Genomic DNA, 21,265 nt, shown 5'->3' on the forward strand with positions numbered 1-21,265 from the left:
TAAAGTAAAACCTATAATTTTTATTTTTCTACTTATCTTCTAGAAGGATTTGTTGATGACATTTTCCTATGTAGCAACAGACATAGGTAACAGATACAACCCTTTAAAATGTACCGCCAACTTAAGAGAGACTGGACTTCTATAAGTGTAATGGCTTTTTTCGACTTCCAGGAACATCTGTCTTTTCTGTCTTATCCCATAGTCACACCAAAGCACAATTCTTTCATTTATGGCAAACCTGCAGCAAATTTGACAATAATGTTTAAATTCTTATGAGGTTTTATCAGTAAATCTCTCCTACTAAAAATTATAGTGAATGTATAAAAGGCTGATATGTCTATATGACAACTCCATTGTTAAAAACAATTAAAAATGTACCACTGAGACACTCTTTTGCAGCGGTAACTCAATCTTACTTAATCCAACATACAGTGTCGCGCTAACACAAATACTACAAACACACCAGATGTGGATTAAAACGCCACTGAAACTAGTCCTCAAATAATTGCACCATTTCATCCTGTAGGTGGTGTTAAGTTTTTATCAATATTTGTTACTGAGTTGCACATTAGATTTTCCATATATAGGTGAAATGTTTTTTTAAGACAGCCCAAAAAAACTAAAACTGGTACAGTCTGGGCATGGAAACTGTTTTCTCATAAACAACCTTAATTGCAGACACAGAGAGGCCAGGTTGGAAAGATTACTGTACACAGGCGCCTCCCAGCTCGGATGTGTGTGTATTTAACAGCTATTTGTTTCACAAGAGAAACTAATGCCTTGTACAAACTTAGTACAAACTCACAAATGTTCCACATTATTGTTTTGATAAAATAAATCTTTGATGTGGTGTGTATGAGTGAGACAGATAAGCTAATACTCCTGTTCCACTCAGATCTTGACCCTGACCATCTATTAAAGGAATAAAGTTGCCACACAGTCTGATAGGGAATATGTTGCCTATGCAGTTTCAGAAACAATTGAGGCAATCAAAGCCTTGACGTGCACCACTAAAGTCAGACAGATGGGGACATATAAACATACATATCTAGAGTCAGTAGTGTAACCACCTTTAATTGTATTTTATAATTCATAATGTTAGAAGGTTACTGAGGACAATTAGTTCAGTAGGGAGAACAATTTCATGTAATTCATTTGGGTATTTCATATTTCTGCCACTTTCTTCTACTCCACCAGTTAAACAAAATGTACACACCCTATTTCCAGAAGAGGAAGGAGTTGGGACCTTTTTAAAAATGAAAAAAACAAACAAAAAACTAAAATCTGTGGTCTACAGTATCTGACAAAGATACCAAGAAAAAAAACTTTTCATTGACCTGTTTAATTGTATTTTGGAAATATAAGTAAATGTACAGCTTGATGCCTGTAACGCACTTAAAAAAAATCAATGAGAATACAAATACTACAGAGACATTTACATTACATTACATTTACATCTTTTCCTGGAAAGTCAGTGGATATTTCAGCAGGACAGTAACAGACCTCATTCTGCAAGTGCTACACAACAGTGTGGCTTTGCAGACACAGAGAGGTGTAGATGACTGGCCTGATCCAGACCATGACCACAGACAACTAAGTAGCTGATGTCTTGTATCCAGCAAGAATAAGCAAATATTTTCTATCTATATATTATCTTTAACCGCTTATCTTTGGGCATGGTTGAGGGAACAACAGAACTAAGAATAGTTTTCAGGTGATTCTAAAAAGTGAGTACAGATCTTGCAATCCTAAGAGTGCATTGTTACAATGCGGTACTAAATACATAGACTTAGTTAAAAGACTGAAAATGTTTCCTTATTCATTTTATCTTCCAGGACTGTGTGTTTGTATGTAGGTATTAATGTCTAAATGAAAAAAATAACCAAGCCTTTAACACATGCATTGATGTGTGTGTCTCTTACCTGGCTACAGTTGCTGGAGTACTCAGTAGGGTTGACAACACTGAGCTGGTACAGCATCTTACACACAATGATGACACACACCCAGACTGTAGAGAGACAGGAAGCCATGGGCCTGAAGCGACCATAAGGCATTGCCAAAGACCACAACACCACCAAGACCAGGTTCATCACAGATGGCTACAGGCAGAGAAAGAATAATTTAGATAACATTTTAAAACAATGCACTCACACAAATACAAACATGTTGAGTTTTAGGTCAGGTATCATACAAATCATTATTTCAAACACACAACACTTATTTTCCTTGCGTTACCTCTTCAAGTGCAACCCACACAGAGAAAAAGGCCACCATCTTGAGGATGTGGAGCTCTAGAAGCCTCCAGAAAAACTCTTGGATTTTGGTGAGTCTGTCGGAGAACCTTCTTGACAGAACCAGTAACCTGTCCGTAACCAGACCCCACTTACTTTGCATCAGTTCAACTGAATAAAAGAAGAACAACAGACAACATCTGGAATCAGTCCCTTCCAGAAACGTAACATTTGATGCGATTTTTATGTCGCATTTTGGTTTAACATCAGCTCACTTGGAAGCACAGTGGAAGCAATATCAAGAAAGAACGAGTTCCCAGGTACTGTCAACAACGTAATTAACTTATATAAAATACTACTATTGTTCGTTTTGGTTATTTATTTTTAATTTTTTTTTACCTTCGTCTTCGGAATCCTCATCAACGTCATCAACTTCATCAACCGTGTCTTCTTCATCCGAGTTCACGCTGATATAACCAGAGACAGTCTGGGCAGTGCATTCAGTATTCTTCTTCCTGGAGGCAAATTGTCTGATTAGTTCTTGAAAATATAATATTACAGAATTCTTGGCAATACATGATCGGTTACCACAACAAAAAACTTAAATACACATACACATTTTTGTACACATTTAAGTTCAAAATATTAATTAAATAATTTAAAATTGGTTTGTGTTTCATTTTGAAGCATTACAAATGGGAAACTGGATTTTTGTTTTTGATAAGGTATAAAATTCCCCTTACAAGGAATAAATAAAAAATGAAAACATTAATTCAGATAATTTAATGTCTGAATGTTAAGAACGCAAATGCAGTGCTTGTTTGGCGAAATACATTTTCTTGAGTCTAAAATGGGGATTTACCCTAATGTAATAGATTGGTTAGAGGGCTGGTGGATCAATGGGTAGAGCAATGGATAGAGCATCGGTTTGGGATGCAGAAGGCTGCGGGATTGAATCCCACCCCACCAGGTGTGGCCCCACCAAGGGCCACCTTGGTGCCACCCCACCAAGTGTGGGCTGAGACTTGAGTCTACTCTTGTTTCACCTGTTACTAAAGCTCAGTGAAAGCTAAAACTTGTTACAAGTTAGTGTCCACAGGTTCTGCCAGCAGCAAACCAACATTGTTTCACTAAATTAAACTTATGGGAGGTTACTGTGAAACCTGGTGTTGTGCATTTGCCTGCACTCTGTCAGTCAGTCGGGAAACAGACTAGAGACAGCACTGGCCTGTAAGCCCATAGTCTCTATGAGTTAGGAGGAATCACTGTAATGAAAAATCAGTCTCTCTTATTCTAACTCAAGTATCACTTCTTGTAGTAAAACCATCAATTAATCTCACATCTTTCACAATCTCCCATTTAAAGTATTTTTCTTGTGATTTCAATAAATCTTGAACTTAAGTCAGTCTACGTGTTTAATCAACATTTCATATATTCTACTGCTGTGTAGGCTACTGTATATAGTTAATTTATTTCTAATGTGAATTCTGACCTTTTTTGCCATTTGTTTGAGGATATTAAAACTGGTTTTGACTAACACTGCCAGTAAAAAAAAAATCTCTCTTTACTCATCCTAAGGTTTTTTTTTTTTTTGGTTACCTAATCCACCAGTCATGATGTTGTGAGTCAGAAACAACTGCAAGATTTTTCCTTGAGTTGCTGTTTGCTTTAACTTAAGGTTAATTGAGACATGGACTAAAAATGGCATTGTGTGAATCTACACCACAATAATGCTGTTTACTTCATACCATATAACTTTAAGAAAAACTCCCAAAAAGTTACAAAGTAAAGGTGATAGTGAATTTTTTTCTTCTTCTCTGAAATATATTGTTTTTTAAAAACATGTGTTCTTTAGATATCTTAGCATTTTAGCTAAGCTGTAGGGCAACTAGCTAACTCTGCATAGAATTTTTTAATTTATTCTTGTCCTTTCGGCTTATCCCATGAGTTCAGGGTCGCCACATCGGATCATCATCCGCATGTTGATTTGGCAGGTTTTCTTTTTTCTTTTTTCTTTTTTTTTTTACACCGGATGCCCTTCCTGACGCAACCCACAACAATTTCTACCGGGCTTGGGCGGGCACTGCACAGCTGGTGATGGGAAAGAGCAGTTGGGGATTTAGTGTCTTGCCCAGAGACACTTCGACATATAGACGGCATTGGGGATCGACCCTGTGGTCCGTGGACGACTCCCTTTACCAACTGAGCTACAGCCGCCCCCTAACTCTGCATATAATATAGTGATAATATAGGAGAAATACTTTCTCCGTTGTGCTCCTCTTGATCTGCTAATGTCACTGTGAAACAGTGCTCTAACCATCTACAGGTATGTGAACAGTAATCGAGTGTGCAGGTTGTGTTACTTGTGTATCGGTGTAACATGCTCTAGGTCAGTGATTTTCATGAAGGGTTTGTGGAAGTAGTGCAGCTGCAGAATACAGGCCAACAGGAAGAAGCCTGGGATCAGAATACTGGTGAAGAGCTCAGATAGGGCAAACGTCTCCAAACCAATCGCTGCCAGCCTGAGGATGAGAGGGTGAGAGGAAGAGAGGTGGGTACCTTTATTACTTTACTGTTACACATTGTTGCTTTTTTGTGGCTGTTGCATTTCTAATTCATGAATGAAGGAGTTTATTCATCACACATCTGGACACTTTTCTAAATATTATAGAAATATCTCTAATGGCAATGCATGTAAACTACAGCTGAAAACAAGTAAAACAAATAATCGTAGCATGAAGGAGGACATTGCAGTTAGAAGCTTTAAAAAAAACCACAACATACTGCTCTTCTGTGAAACCAGTAAAGTTTTTCCAGTATCCAGGGAAGTCCTCAAATTGAAAAGTGTAAATGGAAATCAGCACCAACATAGTGTAGGCAACCACAAGCCACCAGAAAAGCTTCAACAGACGCCTCCATAAAGAATAATACACCTAAGAAACATGAATAAGTAGGAAAACTTTTTTGGAATTAAATTTGAAATATATCAAATGCATCATATGAGGTTTCATCAAAACATTGTTCTGAATTAAAAATGATGTTTCTAAAAGTATCTGATATCTAAATAATCCTTCACTAAAATTGTTGACTGAGAAGCTGAAGGCAGATTTCTGCAGACCTGTTCCCACCTGATAAAGACACAGGCAGAGCAGGAACAGCAGCATGTAGATGATCTTGTATCCAACAAGTTTTCCAGCAAAAGACACCATGATGAACATTCCCCCACACACATAGATCCAGTACTTGGCATAACAGCTCATCACCATGCCTCCTAGAACCTTTAGGACTGATTGATCAGCAGCCCTCTCTTCTAAAAAGGATGAAAGAAAAAGAGAAAGAGGTGAGGGATAAAGGGAAGGGGAGCAGCTCATCCTCTGTAGACCAGTATCCAACAGATTGCTATATCTATATAATCTATAATGTGTGTAGAAGGCTCTTTTATTGCATTCAATTCAAAATTATTCATATAGCACCAATTCACAACAAAGTCATCTGAAGGCACTTTACAGAACAAAGTCAAGACTATAAAGATGTGCAGTAAGAACCCAACAATTCCCCCTGGAGCAAGCCCTAGGCAACAGTGGAGAGGAAAAACTGGAACTTCAATTGAAGAAACCTCTAGCAGAACCAGACTCAGGGTGGGCAGTAATCTGCCTTGACCAGTTGAACAGGTGAGTGGAAAGTGAAGAGAGAAAAGATAAGAGCAACAAAAGCAACAACAAGACATCAGGCCTTCACAGCTTTATATGTAAGAAGCAGGGTTTTAAATTCTGTTCCAGATTTTATGGGAAGCCAATGGAAAGAAGCTAGTGAAGGTGAAATATGATCTCTCTTGGTACTTCCAGTCAGCGCGCTTGCTGCAGCATTTTGGATTAATTGCAGGCTTTTTAGGGAGTTACTGGGGCATCCTGAAAGAAGGCGATTACAGTAGTCCAAAATAGAAGTAGCAAATGCATGGACTACTTTTTCGGCATCACTTTGAAACAGGATGCTCCTAATTGGTCAATGTTCCGTAGGTGGAAGAAGGCTGTTCTAGAAATTTGTTTTATGTGCGAGTTAAGGAACAAATTCTGGTCAAAAATAATTCCAAGGTTCCTTGCAGTCTAGAGTAACAATATTGTTGGACAGCATATTTCTGAGATTTGTGGGCCCAAATACTATGACTTCAGTTTTGTCTGAGTTTAGAAGTAAAAAATTGTGGGACATTCAGGCCTTTATGTCTTATGTAGGCATGTTTGAAGCTTGATTAACTGATTTTCTTTTCGTCTGGTTCCATAGCTAGATATAGCTGTGTATCATCAGCAAAGCAATGGATTTATGATGTGTTTTCTAATAATGTTGCCTAAAGGAAACATAATATAAAGTAAAAAGTATTGGTCCTAACACAGAGCCTTGTGGAACTCCATAGCTAACCTTTGTCTGCATGGAGGATTCATCATTAACACGAACAAAATAAAATCTATCAGATAGATAACATTTAAACCAACCTAGTGGAGTTCCTTTAATCCCAATTTCATGTTCCATTCTCTGTATTAAAATGTTGTGATCAATGGCATAAAATGCAACACTAAGATAACAGAACAGAACAAGTACAGAGACTAGGTCATTATCTGAGGCGAATCAATGCCGTTTCTGTCCTATGATGAACTCCAAATCCTGACTAAGCGTCTTCATACAAATTATTCCTGCACAGGTGGTCACATAATTGTTTTGCAACTATTTTTCAAAGATTTTAGAAATAAAGGGGAGATTGGATATTGGTTGTAATTAAAAAGGTAAAAAACCTGGTTCAAGACAGGATTTTTTAAGTAGTGGTTTAATTAAAGCTACCTTATAGGTCTGTGGTACATATCATTAATCTATCTTTAGAAACAGGCTATCTAATACGAATGTATCTATTAAGTGTAAAGCTTCCTTGAGAAGTCTAGTTGGAATAGGGTCTAGTAGATAGGTTGTTGTTTAATTAATAATTGAAGGTGCTCAGCGAGATCTAAGGGTAAAAAGCAATCTAAGAGGGATAGTGGCCTTATTGATGATTCTAGCACTGTTGTAAATGAAGATCTATCTGAAATATTTGGTGGAGGATCTGGTGAATTCTTTCTCTAATAGCAAAAGTTTTATTCATAAAGAAGGTCATGAAGTCATTGCTGCTCAGAGTTAAGGGAAAACTAGGCTCAACAGAACTATGGCTCTTAGTCAGCCTGGCTACAGTGCTGAACAGAAAATGGGGGTCGTTCTTATTTTCCTTTATTAATGATGAATAATATGCTGTGTTTTTTTTTATATATGTTTTTTGTACATTTTTAAACTGTTTTTCCAGGCTAAATGAGATTCTTCTAAATTTCTGGAACGCCACTTCCTTTCTAACTTTGTTTTGGCTGTTTTAAGTGCGTGTTTGTGAAATATACCATGGAGATCGGCTCTTCTGGTTTACTACCTTCTGTTTCAGAGGGGCAACACTATCAACTATTGTACGTAGTGAGGCTGCTGAATTGTCAGATAATCAACTTGTGCAGGAATAACATTAAGGTGGGTATTTTCTATTATATTGACATACGGTGAAGCAAAGGATGAAACAATCGCTTCTTTAAATTTGTTTACAGCTTTCACACTTAAGCATCTGTTGTAGTGGAATTTTTTTATAACTGCTGTATTGTCCATTATTGTAAATTCAAATGTTATTAGAAAATGGTCGGAAAGAAGAGAGTTGTGAGGAAATATTGTTAAATTATCCGTTTCAATTCCATACGTAAGGACAAGGTCTAACGTGTGACTAAAACAGTGAGTGGGTTTATTTACATTTTGTGAAAAACCAATTCAATCTAATAATGAATTGAATGCAGTGTTGAGGCAGTTACTGTCAGAATCTACATGAATGTTAAAGTCACCCACTATAACGACTTTATCTGTACTAAGCACTAAATCAGATAGAAAATCAGAAAATTCGATCAAAAACTATGAATTAGGGACTGGAGGACAGTACCCAGTAACAAAATGTAGTGTTTTTTTGAATTTTCCAGTTTAGATGCGAAAGGCTAAGAGTAAGGCTCGATTGAGTGAGTTATAACTATGTTAAGGTCTAGGGTTAAAGTGTAAGCTAGAGTGGAAGATTGCTGCTACTCTACCACCTCGGCCTGTGCTTCTAGAAAAAGTATCATTAATATGACTTGGAGGGGTTGGCTCATTTAGACCGATATATTCTTCCTGCTGCAACCAGGTTTCAGTAAGACAGTATGAATCGAATTGATAAATGGCTTATTAAATAATTTTCTAACAGAGATTTAGAAGAAAGAGATGTGATATTTAATTATCCACATTTAATAGTTTGGGGGTTTTGTTCTGTAAGAGGAGTAGTCTTAACTTTTATTAGGTTATCATGATTAACTTCTCTTGTTGTCATTTTTTAATTTTTTTTATTTTGTTGGTTGGGGAGCAGACTGTCTATACGATTTTGGGAGCATTCTGTATAACATTAGATAGCTGCCACTTTAACCATATATTCACTAAAAAGGTCTACACGTTTTTAAAATAAAACAAAAATGTTATTTTAATATTAACAAAGAACCCCTTTATTTGTTCTACATTGTCTAAACAGTCCAAGATTTAATTCAAAGTAAATGACCAGCTGAAACACTGCATCAAACTTTTTTGAGGGGGCCTAGTTTCACAATCACAATCACATCACAATCTAGTCCAAAATGCAATAAATGCTACATTAATTTTTTTTATTTATTAAAAATTTGAATTGAAAGTTAAATACCAACACTTTTTAGCACTGAAATAACTTAGCTAATGTTAGTGCTAAATTAAATAAAACATATTTACTATAATATTAAACTAGTTTATAGAGTTGTTATAAGACAGTGGTGAGGTCTGCTGTGCGTGTAGTGAAAGAGGACATGAAGTTAATTGGTGTGAGCGAAGAGGATGCAGAGGACAGGGTTAGATGGCACATGATTCACTGTACCGCCCCCTGAACGGAACAGCCGAAAGCCAAAGAAAAAAGAAAAAGAGTGTTCTTTAACAAAACCAGTGACGTTAGTTTAGCTAACTATTATCAACAATAAAGCACAACAAGCTATATTTAAGGTTACAGTATGTTAAGCATTAGCTAACTTAATGTCAGTTAACCTTCCCTAACTTTCCTTTACCAAATGTCAACGGTTTCCACTGTTTCCAAGCTAACGCTTATTTTCTCCTTGTGGTAATTATCCTTAGTGATGTTTGGTTGGATCCTTAAAATCTCGATACTTAGCTGTCCTTTTCCTATTCTCAAATTAAATGATCACTGCAGCGATATGTGCATGTGCTCTCTCGCACCTTTTTCCTATTTGTTCATATTGATATATTTATTAGTCAGGTGTTTCGATCATCTCTGACCTCGGCTTCCATCCTACACCAGTAAAGGTTACTGTCACTTTGCCTAAAATCACAGAAAAAGTAACAACACACTGCCCAGAACTAGTGTCACTATTTCTTTACATAATCCAAAAATATTATTGTTGTTTTTGTTGTTGTAGTATATAGCCTATCGTTGTTCTAATGAAAACCAGGTTATAATGTCCTAAATTGTTTACATATGCCCCAATATTCACCTTAAAATGGTGAAAGGCTCCTTTGACACAAACTCATTGAGCGGCACAGGCAAAGATATTGTTAAAAGTGTTTTGAGTAAGGCTCGAAGTAAGGACCAATCTGAAAAGAGCAACTATTTCTGCTTGATTAGTAATTTTATTTGCAGTCCTATTTATTATTCAGTAATGTGATAACTACAACTACCTTGAGAGCTGTGCAGAGCAGAAACCAATTTAGCTTTAACCAAAGCAACTGAGAGACATGTTTTTCATAGGTAGGAAACAGACCTCCTGTAGTGACTTCCTGTAGTGACGTGGCCATTGTCCTCTTCTTGCTGAAGTTTTCCTTCACTGACTGGCGTAATAACAGCCAAAAAGTTAAAGTGAACAGAAGCTGGAGAGAGATAAACACATAAACACTGTAATGAAAGGTTATATTCATGATAAATATCATAGAGACTATCATGACAAGCCACAACTTCATGACAAAAATAAAAATTACCATAGCTCCCAGTCTTAGACACGGGTACTGGGTTCTGTCCAGTCCCAGCTGCCTGAGGCTCATGGTTCCCACAGTGGTGGGCAGTTCAGGCTCCAGTTCCATGCCCCAGACATACTGCAGACAGCACAGAGCCAGGCCGTAGAGCAGGATGAAAGGAGAACACAGTGTGGCTGCTTGCTGTCTGCAAGCAAGTGTGGGTTCAGTTATAATGTACCCCATGATATTCACACAACTATGTTAAAATTACTGCAAAATCACGTAATAATAATCAGTGCTGTCATGGCTGCAGGTGTTAATAGTACCTGGCACGAACAATCCAAATGAGACAAGCCCACAGCAGCAGCACAAAGGTTAGCCAGCTGTGGTACGTGATGCTCCAAACCTGAATTACATGGAGACATCACATAAGAACATCTCTTGGTCTTATGTGATGTTATAAATCTATAGAATCATGATTTATTTGAATATTTACCATCATGGCTATGAGAGCACAGACGTAGCTCTGTTGCATGACCACACGTCCCAACAGGAAAAAAGGACTTTCAGTCTGTCGGCCACTGGGTGTGCCACTAACATCTGCTACATAAAACAATTCTCTCCTTATACAGACCATTACACAGAACGACAACAAGCCATAAAAAGTGTTCTATTTGAAAAAGTCATATATATAATAAATTATCTTAAAGATGACTCAAATTTATTGCAGCTTGGCTCTTTCTTACCTTGATCAGGTGGACTCTCTCCAGCCACAGTTGCTCCGCTGCTGCCTTCTGCTCCCACAGAAAGGAGCATGAACTGAAACATATAACATGCACAAAAACATGTATAAACACAGATATAACCTGCATTCTGGACAGGTTCTATACATTTGGGAGTGTAATATAAAGGTAATACATAAAGACACTACAGAGCATATACACCCATCAACCACAACGTTAACACAATTCTACCACTTTAAAATTTTACCTTAAGAACAATAGTAAAAGTACTCCAATAATTAAACAATGTATTATAAACAACTGTGATTATGGAAATTATCACAAAACATGTCCAACAATTCATAAAAATTAAGAGTCAAAGATCAGTGTTAGTAAAGGTTGAACGGATTTTAACCATGGTATGTGCTGACAGGTAATTAATCCATACTGAGAGTTCATAAAATTTGCTTAAAACAACATATATTTTTATATTAAATCCACGAGCAAGGTGTTAGAAGTCCTGGAGGTCACAAGGAAATACCAGGGTAATGTCTAACAAGGACTTTTAAGCACTGATTTATAGTTTATATTTCTATTTATAGAAATAAATAATCTGACCTATTTTTACTGCATTCAAGTGGGATTTATTCATTCAGAAGCTACATGAATTGTATTAAACTGAATTAGGAACTTGTAAGTCCAATGTCAGAGTGGATGCCCAGAAGAATATGGGGAAATTCATATTCAAAGGACGCTGCATGGATATTGAACTTGCTTCTTTTGGATCTAGTTTGGATAGTACATGTACATAAATGCTATCATACTTCTGTCTGACTTCTCTATATTAAAATATCTCTCTCTTCTAGCTGAAAAATCCCTCAAGATGACATCACTTCCGAACCTTTAGTTCAGATTAAGTCATCTTGTTGCTCCTACTATGGAGTTTGTAATCATGATAAACTTGCTTTTCCAGAGCTCCCCCAGATGACATCATCTGAACCCCTTATGATGAAAAGTCCTCTGGTTGATGTCATCTGAAGGAACTTTTTAGCTAGAAGCAGATAAATATTTTAATATAGGGAGATCAGAGGGAAATGTAAAAGCATTTGTGTACATTTACACCCTTAACTTCAGCCACAGAAAGCAAGTTGAAATTGGCGAAGTCACTCTTTAAAAACGAGCCATGAAAAGTCCATACAGATTGTGATGACACACCTGTGTGTCATCTTCGGTGTTATGTCTCCGTTGATCCCATGATCTTAACTCCACCATCTCCCCTTTTAAGTCTTTTCTGCTGTTCTGCTGCTGCTGCTCCTCAACCTGCTCAACACAAACATAGCATCTCACTAAAAAACATTTGTCCAAAAGCTTTTCAGGACAAAAAGTTTGCTTTTTTTTTTTTTTGTCCTTTCAATCATTTGCAGGTGTTTTTCCTTCTTTTACCAAAGCTATTAAATACAGATGTTCCATTTTTACCCCACAGTGAGAAAGTAATACATTTAGTTTGTATCAGATATAGCTTCTGTGCTGATATGAAAAAGAAACAGCGGAGTCAGATCAGTGTGTCTGCCCACTTTATTACAGCAAGATTTTCTGCAATGAAATTAAACAAGTATCTAAACTTTATATATTTCAACACGCTGTGCTTGCACCTAATCACCACGCAGCAGTAAAACACTGTTTAAGACAATACCTGCTTCGGTGTTCCATGACATCCTGTCTTGAGAACTGTTGCTATGGTAATGTAAAGGAGGAACAGTATTCCTGGGTTGACGTACACCGGCCAATCATGATTATCATTTAGGTTAAGTCCATAGGACGAGGAGCAGTTTCCTGGTATGATGATGTCCTTCAGACCAAAGAGTCTACAGGGGAACAGGGGTAAAAAAAAAAAATAGAATAGAATAGATAGATAGATAGATAGATAGAGAGAGAGAGAGAGAGAGAGAGAGAGAGAGAGAGAGAGAGAGAGAGAGAGAGAGAACAACTGTTTTTGTATTTTTACAGCAAAAAAGCAAATTAGGATAAAAATGATGAGTGTAAGACAATTAAAGAAATGCATAAATTAAAATTAAGTATAAAATAAAGATATAAAGCAAATATAGAGAGGACCCCTTTTGGGTTTTCTCTATAAATCAGGATCAGAATTAAATTAAGTTGAGAGTAGAGTGTAATATGACTCTTATATTTTGATGGACTCTTTAAAAATGAAGGAAAAATGTCTTTCACAACAATATTTTACAAGGTGGAGCAGTTGCTTTTCATCTTCTCTGACACTTCTCTACAGTACATTACAAAAACTAATGGAAGGAAACTGATGCTTCAAATGTCATCTCTCTGCCCCTCAAAGCCACAGAATGTTTATCTCATTTCACAAGTGTCATTACACATTTCACACTTTTATTTTACCACTTATAAACACGGGTCCAAGGTCTAAGTATAAAAATGCCTGTGGTCATAACTGTAACAAGATAGTGACACATCTGACAGGACAAATTAGCAGTAGCAATATATGACAGATACATTACTGTCATACACTACAGTTGTAAGATGTGGCCAAGGCTAACTTTGGCCACTCAACTTCCCGCGACTGTGCCGCAGGAGTGACTCAAAAAAAAAAAAGGTCCTGCTCAACGATGCCAGATAAAATTATCAATTGTCCTTAGTGCTAATGAAAATGTATTAGTTCTAGAGACGTTCGGACATTCAGTGGACAAATAATATGCATGCTTTGGAAAACTCTTATTTTTTAAGCATGTTGTCCAGTTTGTGAAAAAGGAAAGATAGTGGTGAATTATGCTGAAGAGGATATTTCCATGTATCACCGCAATGGATTAGTAGCTTTCTAATAAATATACTCTACTACAGAAGTATAATTGATATAAAGAATATCATATGTCAAAGCTCTTAATAACTGTATCCTCCGTTTTGCCTATAAACATAAACCGTTCACTCGAAAGTGGACAAACTTTCATGACTATATTTAACATCCAGCTTAGCCCAGTAAAAAAAATGTGTATATTAATAAATGATTTATTTAAACAAGGTTTGTTAGATAAATAAATAAATATTTACAAATGCACAGATAAATAGGTAAAACCAGGTCTAATTATATATTTTTTGTGGTAAAATGTTTCTGGTGGAAAATGTTGAATTCATGGGTTAAAATGTTTAAAATGTTTTTTATTTTACAACAAAAGTTCATCTGTATGTTGTATATTTTTTAGGGCGATACCATAGGATTTTATTTTCTTAACGGAAGTGGATGCTAGACATGCTCTGGGAACGTTATCAGGAGAGAACGAGAGGATGTTAAGCAGCTAAGGAGTTAATTGTGAAGGAAAAAGTTCGAAGCTGTGTACTAGTAACCTGTAGTAACAGTTTTACATTGTCAGCTAGGATGTTTCCGATGGATCATCAACAGATGGAATTTCAGCTAGAAATACGAAGGGTTTATCAGGAGAAGACCTGCTCGTCAATCCGACGAGGGGTAGTGACAGCGTCAACCGAGGGAGGCAGCTAGTTAACCCAGCTTAACGCGCCGTGTTGAACTGTTGCTGAACTGGAGATCATAGACACCTTTGGACAGGCTCTACAGCTCTACAGACTTCTGACTCAGAGACAGAGGGAGTAGCAGGATTGCTTGGACATATTGCACACCTGCGAGAAAAGGTATCACACTTTTATTTTGTTTGTTGCTCTTGTTGGAGGGAAGGGGCCACTAAATTTTTGGCCACGACGGCCCCAAGCACCGAATCAGAATCAGGCCTGCAACTATTTTTGGCTTTATTATTTGATTGAGCTTTTCATAAAAGGACAGTTAAAATATTTGTGAATCAGGTTAAACAGCCCTGAAGGGTAAATGTATGTTTGTTTTGATTCTGAGAATAATTTAATTGGGGATAAGAGAAATGTAAACATTATATCATTTTTATATATATATATATATATATATATATTTTTTTTTAACTTTACTTTTCAATTAAACAGGGATTTAAGTTTAAACTATAAATGTTTTGTGATTTTATAGCTTTTAATATTTAAGATAGATATCACAGTTCTAATAAGAAGTGTGAAAGGCCGTGTAAACTAGTTTATTTGAATTTAAAGGTAATCTGCTTTTAAAGGTGAAATAAAATAGCCAGCAAAACCGAAGACTAAAAAAATTATTCAAGTAATCAAAATTGTGTTTAGAGCTAAGTAAAAGAATTTAGGGCCCTCACCTAGGAAGCTGCAGCTCACGTATCTCTTTCACCAGTGTCTCTCTAGGATGCTCCTTAGACCAACCATTTCAAGATATGTTGACCATCATTTATTCATTCCACAATCTGCTGACAGCGCTGGAGCTGGCCAACAATGTGTTCTATCCTCTATTCGCTGCTCATTTTGTACATCATTAAAATTCACTTTGGCTCCTCTTGATACTGTAGCTCCTATGAGCATAGATGGATTCCGGCGTAAGCCTTTGGGTCAGAGCGATTTAAAAAAAAAAAAAAGGAAAAAAGCAGTCTGTGTTTGTGCTCTTGATGTCGTCTTGGTTTGCTTTTGTCAATCTTTGTTTCTCTTCCCATGCACTGATTCACTGAGCTGAACACCCAATCACAATGGTGTCTAACGCTGACGGGGACCATGTAATTTCAAATCTGACAAAAAGCCGTAGCAGGAGAAAACAGTAGCAAAAGTGTATTAGCATTTATAAAAAATTTGAGAAAATGTCACATTTTTCTCAGAAATCTATTTATTCTCTAGTTTTTCCTTTTCAGGTTTCAGTGGTGCTTCTGGAATCCACTTCTTGAATTCAAAGTCAGTGTAGCTCAGTATGTAGAGCAGTCGTCCATTAGGGTCATGTATGGTTTATATGGTTTATATCCGGGTCATTCTGGCTAGGAGTGGAAGTGTCATTGGGCAAGACCCCCAGTTGTCCCCAAGTTGTCCCTAATGTCTGCTGCTTAGTTTTAGTTGGTTTAGATAAAAGTGTCTGCTAAATGACTAATTGTAATTTTAATCCAATGCCCCAACTACTAACCCAACCTGAACCCAGCTCGCAGAAGCTGCTGTTTTTATTAAACAAATGAATTCCCCTTGTATTTGGACCCAAAAACACAATTAAATGACATTGGCTGGGTCGTTCAAGGCTTTCGATGGGGTTACCGTCTATCCATCACATGTGACAACCCTGAACTAGAGGGCTGGTTATCCTAAATATAGAAATAAAAAAAGAAGTGCAGCAGAAGAGAAGAGAAGCAGTGCTGACAGCTGGGTATCCTCTTTATGTAAAGGTCAGACTCAGCTGATTGATAAACAGCTGGTTAATTAATCCTGACACAGACACCTGCTGATGATACATGAGAGAAAACCAGTTTGGCTTACAAAGTGAGGTGATGTGAGGTGAGGAAACATCAGCTGCAAGCTCCTCATTCCACGCATTCCAGTCCAGGACTCACACTCTCCTTACATTTCTCTGCTCTAACTCAGACCTTTACTTTCCTTTTTATTTTCCTCGTCTTAGACCTCACACATTCTTCCACACTCCTTCTACTGCTGTGTTTCTGTCCAATTGTAGATTTAAACACATTGCAAATGCATTATTAATAGATTGTGATCTTTTTTTTTTTAATTAATTACAGAAGGTAAGATTATATAATAAAACAAACAATGCATGATTTTGGAAATACAGATATGATGCTCCTACAGGTGTGTCAGGCAATAGTCTACAGAAAAATGTGTGGACCTTATGCAGTCTCAGTCCAACCCCCTTCCCTTTAAATGCATCTGGAGCTTTACCTGTGCTGATACCTACAGTACATCAGGCCATGGAATCTATAGTGGTTATCAGTGTTTGGAGTGAGCCTGGTAGTTTCGTGTGTGATACAGTCACTGTGAGGACTTAATTTACTTCTATCACAAATTTTCTGGTCTTTTAGACCCATATGACATGTGTATGAATGTAGAAATGTATAGTATTCTGGTCCTTATAGAAAGTGAGCAAATTTTACCTGGTCAGACCACCTCAGTCCTTTCAAGATACATTTACATTTAGTCATTTAGCAGCCGCTTTTATCCAAAGCGACTTACAAGTGAGGTACAAGGCAATAGAGTATATGATTGTTTGCATGATAGAATTCTAACTTACATTTGAACTTTACATTCAGTGATTGCAGCGCCGGTATGTGAGTGTTTGTGTGATTGGGTGAATGAGAAGCAACAGTGTTTAGCATATTAACTACTAAGATTCCAGCGAGTATAATGCAACTGTAGAAACGTAAATGTAAATTCCATAGATAAGGAACAGGACATATAAGCCTCTGTCCCCACAGTTGTCCCCTCATTTCGAAAGCTGCTCTTCACCAAGCTCAGCTGTGTTGTATTTTGTTCCTCTCTCCTTCAGGGAACAAAGGCTACAGACATAACCATTTGTTCCCTTTCACTCGGTACAACACAAGTACATACATATATTCACACCCCACCGAGCAGCCCTTAAACCAAGGGACAATGTCCCCAGTAGCCACTCTATTGCATCGTAGACCCAGCAGAAAGATCAGAATACCCCAATGAACGCACTGTTATATCCAGACAGTAGAACCGGACAAGTGTTCGGAAAAGAAAAACTACCTCACACACACTAGCACTAGCGACTGGCACACACAGAGCACAGGATATGCATCTTCACCTGTTCCTTGGATTAAAAAGGTGGGGGGGCAGAAGCTCTGGAGCTCAAAGGCTATAGAACTATAAACTGTGGAGATAACTTTTAGTACATAAACAGCATTCAGACGTAAGGCAACCTTGAGACAATCAGCAGAAAATTGGATACAGGTTGGATGCATGGCGATCACCAACTTACTTAGCAGACGTGAAAGCAGGAAGTGCTGTTTTAAATGAGAGACATTTCATATCAACAGATTCAACTGGTTCAAACAGAGAACTGCAGAGGGCCACAAGCACCAACGGTAAATCCCGAGATGGAACTGACTGCAGGTCGTAAATGGTGTACCAGCCTCAAAAAGCGCACTACCAACAGGAACAGGCCCTTTTGGCGTACTCTGAACAGAAATGGCAAAATTAGATCCACTGGGGAAAAGGAATACAACAGAGCTGAGGGCCATGGATGTGCCGGTGTGTCGAAAACCAGACGAGCAAAGCAGTTTGATATGGAGAAGAACAGGGGGCAGTGGACCTTCTCCTGGGATGCAAAGAGATCCACTGGGGATGCCGAAGTGTTCCCAAATCTGAGACCCTACTGACGGATGCAGCCTCTACTACCTTACAAGAGATCTGCCCCTATGTTAAGGACAACCTGGAATGTGAGTGGGTCTGATTGACAGAAAATGAAAACTGCACCGTAGCAACAGAATGTTTCAACAGTGACAGTTTTTTTTTTTTTTTGCTTTGTTCCTTTGAATGAAAACCTGAGAAACTTTCTGTGGCACATATAAACCACTTTGTAAAAGTATGCATCCCTGAGATTGATCGTGGTGAACCAATTCCCTGGGCCTGTCGCATTTAGCAATTGCCTCAGTGTCAACATCTTGAACTTTCAAGTTCTCAGGCATTTGCTTAACACTCGCAGAATTTGGGAAGGATCCCGCCCACTCGCTTTGGGATAACAAAATGGCGGCTGTACCAAACTGAGCTCGCCGCCATATGAGGGACCACCTGTATTGCTCCTTAGTTTCGAAGACTATCTATCTCCTCTCAGAGAACTGCTGCAGCTATGTCTGAAACAAATATGTTGATTATTGTCGTTAAGCGCGGTGGCTTTTTTTTTTTTTCTTTTTCAAATCTGGAGCTGGTAGCTCAAGGCTACAGTGCTCGCTACCCACAACGGAACCAAGCATGTGTCCACCGCAGGGTAGCAAGGAGCAAGCCGACTCACCTGTAACACAGACAGAGGGCGTGCTACCAGAGAATGGCCTCATTAAAGCGTTTATTCCGTGTGTTGTGTTCAAAACACAAAAAATACTTTACAGCAGTTTACAGAGGGCACCTTTTCTGGGGCCATGGAAAATAAGACAAACATGTTATGGGTCCCTGAGAGACATTTCACACACCCATGCCAGGGGTCATAAACTAAGGCAATAAAAGTGTGTTTGAGTGTGTGTGTGGGGGGTTGTGCTTGTTAAACTGCTAGCGAAGTGCAACACCGTTTGGGGCTGGTCCCCTGAAGAGGATAGGGGCAACAGTGTCTCCCTGCTGCAGCAGCCCTTCCTCCTCTAGGCATCCAGCTTTTAGGAGTGTGTTTTCTTGTGCTGAGTCACTGAGTCCTTCTGGAGGCCCGGCAGAAAAGGTAGTCAGCAGTCATTCTAACTTCATTGAGCAGTGACCATAATGGGTTCCCCTGCTGCACCTGTGCTCCAAGCTCGCCTAGACACATTACCTGGTGAGTCTGGAGCCTAGTGACGGAGCTCAGTGCACAAGCAGAGTTAGCCTGATTGTGTTCAATGTTTTCGAGCTATGCAGAGGAAAACCTGCACTGCTTGGATGGGAGAAAAGTGGGCCCAGACACCCCACTGAAGGTGCCAGATAAGCCACCAAAGAAGGTTCCATCGGTGGCGGGCTAACTAGACAGGCTTTCTCGGCTCCATCTGAATCTAAATACTGCTCGTAAACGGGGGACTGTGACATGAGTAGACAATAGTTCGCCCCTTGACGAAGTTAACTCTGAGGCGAAGTCGGGGTACATAGGCAGGGAATTATTAACTGTTGTCAGATAGAGGGAAGGAAAAACCCAGTGAACCTTAACTTTTTCTGAGCTGGCTGCGGGGCAGGCCACTCAACTTCCAGGTTCTCGCCCGCTCAATGGTACAGGAAGAAAAGGTATCATCCTGGACGGACGACGCAGCAGTGGCAGTGCCCTGAGCAGATGGCAGACCTTGTATGTCAATGCTGATGTCAAGCACGTAATCGTCATCATGGTCAGTTGTCAACTGAATCTGTATGCTCAATCTGATGGGGAGTCCTCCAGCCCCTCTCCCAGCTAAGACATCAGATAAAAAAAAAAAAAAATCGAATCGGAATCGGAATCACAAGGGAAGTTGGTTCAGCTGAATCAGAGAGCAGGGGGTCCAGCTAAGCATCCAGGGTTGAATGCCGGAACTGTGGACCAAGTGTGCACAACTCAGGTTCAACCAACGCTCTCCTAGTATGGAAAATACCCAGACAGAAGGGGCAGGCTTCGTGCTGGTCTTTGTCATGCAAAGAGAAGCCACATCCCTGAGGACAGGAACAGATAATGGACTTCTTCTTCACCATGTTAACACTGAACTGAGGGGACAACTGTGGTGACAAAGGCTTATTTGTGCAGGCGGGGCTGCACCACACGTCACAACAGGTTGACAGCCTTCAGAATAAAGGTGTATTCAGGCAGGCCACATGAGGGAGTCATGTCCTATACTTGTGTTTAAAGGAACTGGCTGACTACATACTGGTGTCAAGTAAAAGCTCAGTCTGAGTTATTACCATTAGTAAACTGATGATGTTGAAAAAGATTTTAATTGAGTATTTTGTAGTGAGTCTTACCTGGCCCACAGACTGTGTGGGGGAAACAGGGCTTGTGTCAACAGACTCTGGTACAAGTATAGACAAACCATGTGACCAGCAGTGAAGAAGCCCACCATCACAAACAGTGCATTGAAACCCAGGGTACTGATGGGAAGGTGGCATGCCCACCAAGTGCATACGCTGATGAAAAGCAGGAAGTAGATGGCTGAGAAGGCCGAGGGAAGCGTGATGCCTGGGGGCAGCAGAGGTAAAAAACATTCAGCAAACACATACACTTGAATAAACAGATCAAATCCTTGCTGTCAACCCACTGTAACATGTACCATAATGACAGCATATGTCTTCTCGTGCAATGGGTCTTATTTCGGGTGGCTTTGAAAAGAGTGGAAGCAAAGGGGGAATGTTTTATTTACATGCTGTATCATGCAGAAAGTGCTGTTTTTCACTGACAATAGCTTAATGTCAAGAGGGCAATGGAAAGTGGGCTTGATACAAATTAAGCTGTGCATGAAAACAATGTTTCCGTTAAAAGGAGAAAGTGGTGTCACGATTCTATTATTTCACTGATGGAATTAATGCAGTGAAAATGGACATTATACTGTATATACTATGTAAGCAGTTATGCTTTCTCTTATTTAATTCACTATTACTTGAAATCCATATGGCGAGAGGGAGTGTGGAATTTCTGTTAAAGAAGGGGGCTAGAGGTTAGACACTGTATCAGACAATGCAAGTTTCTGGAAGAACTCGAAGTCTGAG

The 21,265-nt window shown here is 38.7% G+C and overlaps 1 protein-coding gene across 2 annotated transcripts in view; it reads right to left on the reverse strand.

Annotated features, from left to right (window-relative positions):
* piezo1 (piezo type mechanosensitive ion channel component 1 (Er blood group)) overlaps positions 1-21,265 on the reverse strand; it is an 82,116-nt gene that overhangs the window by 30,426 nt on the left and 30,425 nt on the right. The window contains exons 6-19 of one of the 2 annotated variants that reach the window (XM_067527504.1): positions 20,525-20,738; positions 12,699-12,870; positions 12,221-12,325; positions 11,030-11,102; positions 10,780-10,883; positions 10,610-10,689; positions 10,308-10,488; positions 10,094-10,199; positions 5,360-5,541; positions 5,016-5,164; positions 4,595-4,753; positions 2,631-2,746; positions 2,236-2,402; positions 1,923-2,099 (exon numbers count right to left, since the gene is read on the reverse strand). In XM_067527504.1, coding sequence (XP_067383605.1) covers positions 1,923-2,099; positions 2,236-2,402; positions 2,631-2,746; positions 4,595-4,753; positions 5,016-5,164; positions 5,360-5,541; positions 10,094-10,199; positions 10,308-10,488; positions 10,610-10,689; positions 10,780-10,883; positions 11,030-11,102; positions 12,221-12,325; positions 12,699-12,870; positions 20,525-20,738 — 1,985 coding nt within the window. Of the gene's footprint in view, positions 1-1,922; positions 2,100-2,235; positions 2,403-2,630; positions 2,747-4,594; positions 4,754-5,015; positions 5,165-5,359; positions 5,542-10,093; positions 10,200-10,307; positions 10,489-10,609; positions 10,690-10,779; positions 10,887-11,029; positions 11,103-12,220; positions 12,326-12,698; positions 12,871-20,524; positions 20,739-21,265 lie in introns of both variants that reach the window. The other variant, XM_067527495.1, reaches the window with a different exon arrangement.

This window comes from Channa argus, chromosome 1, assembly GCF_033026475.1.
Source record: "Channa argus isolate prfri chromosome 1, Channa argus male v1.0, whole genome shotgun sequence".
In the NCBI taxonomy this organism is placed as follows: Eukaryota; Metazoa; Chordata; class Actinopteri; order Anabantiformes; family Channidae; genus Channa; species Channa argus.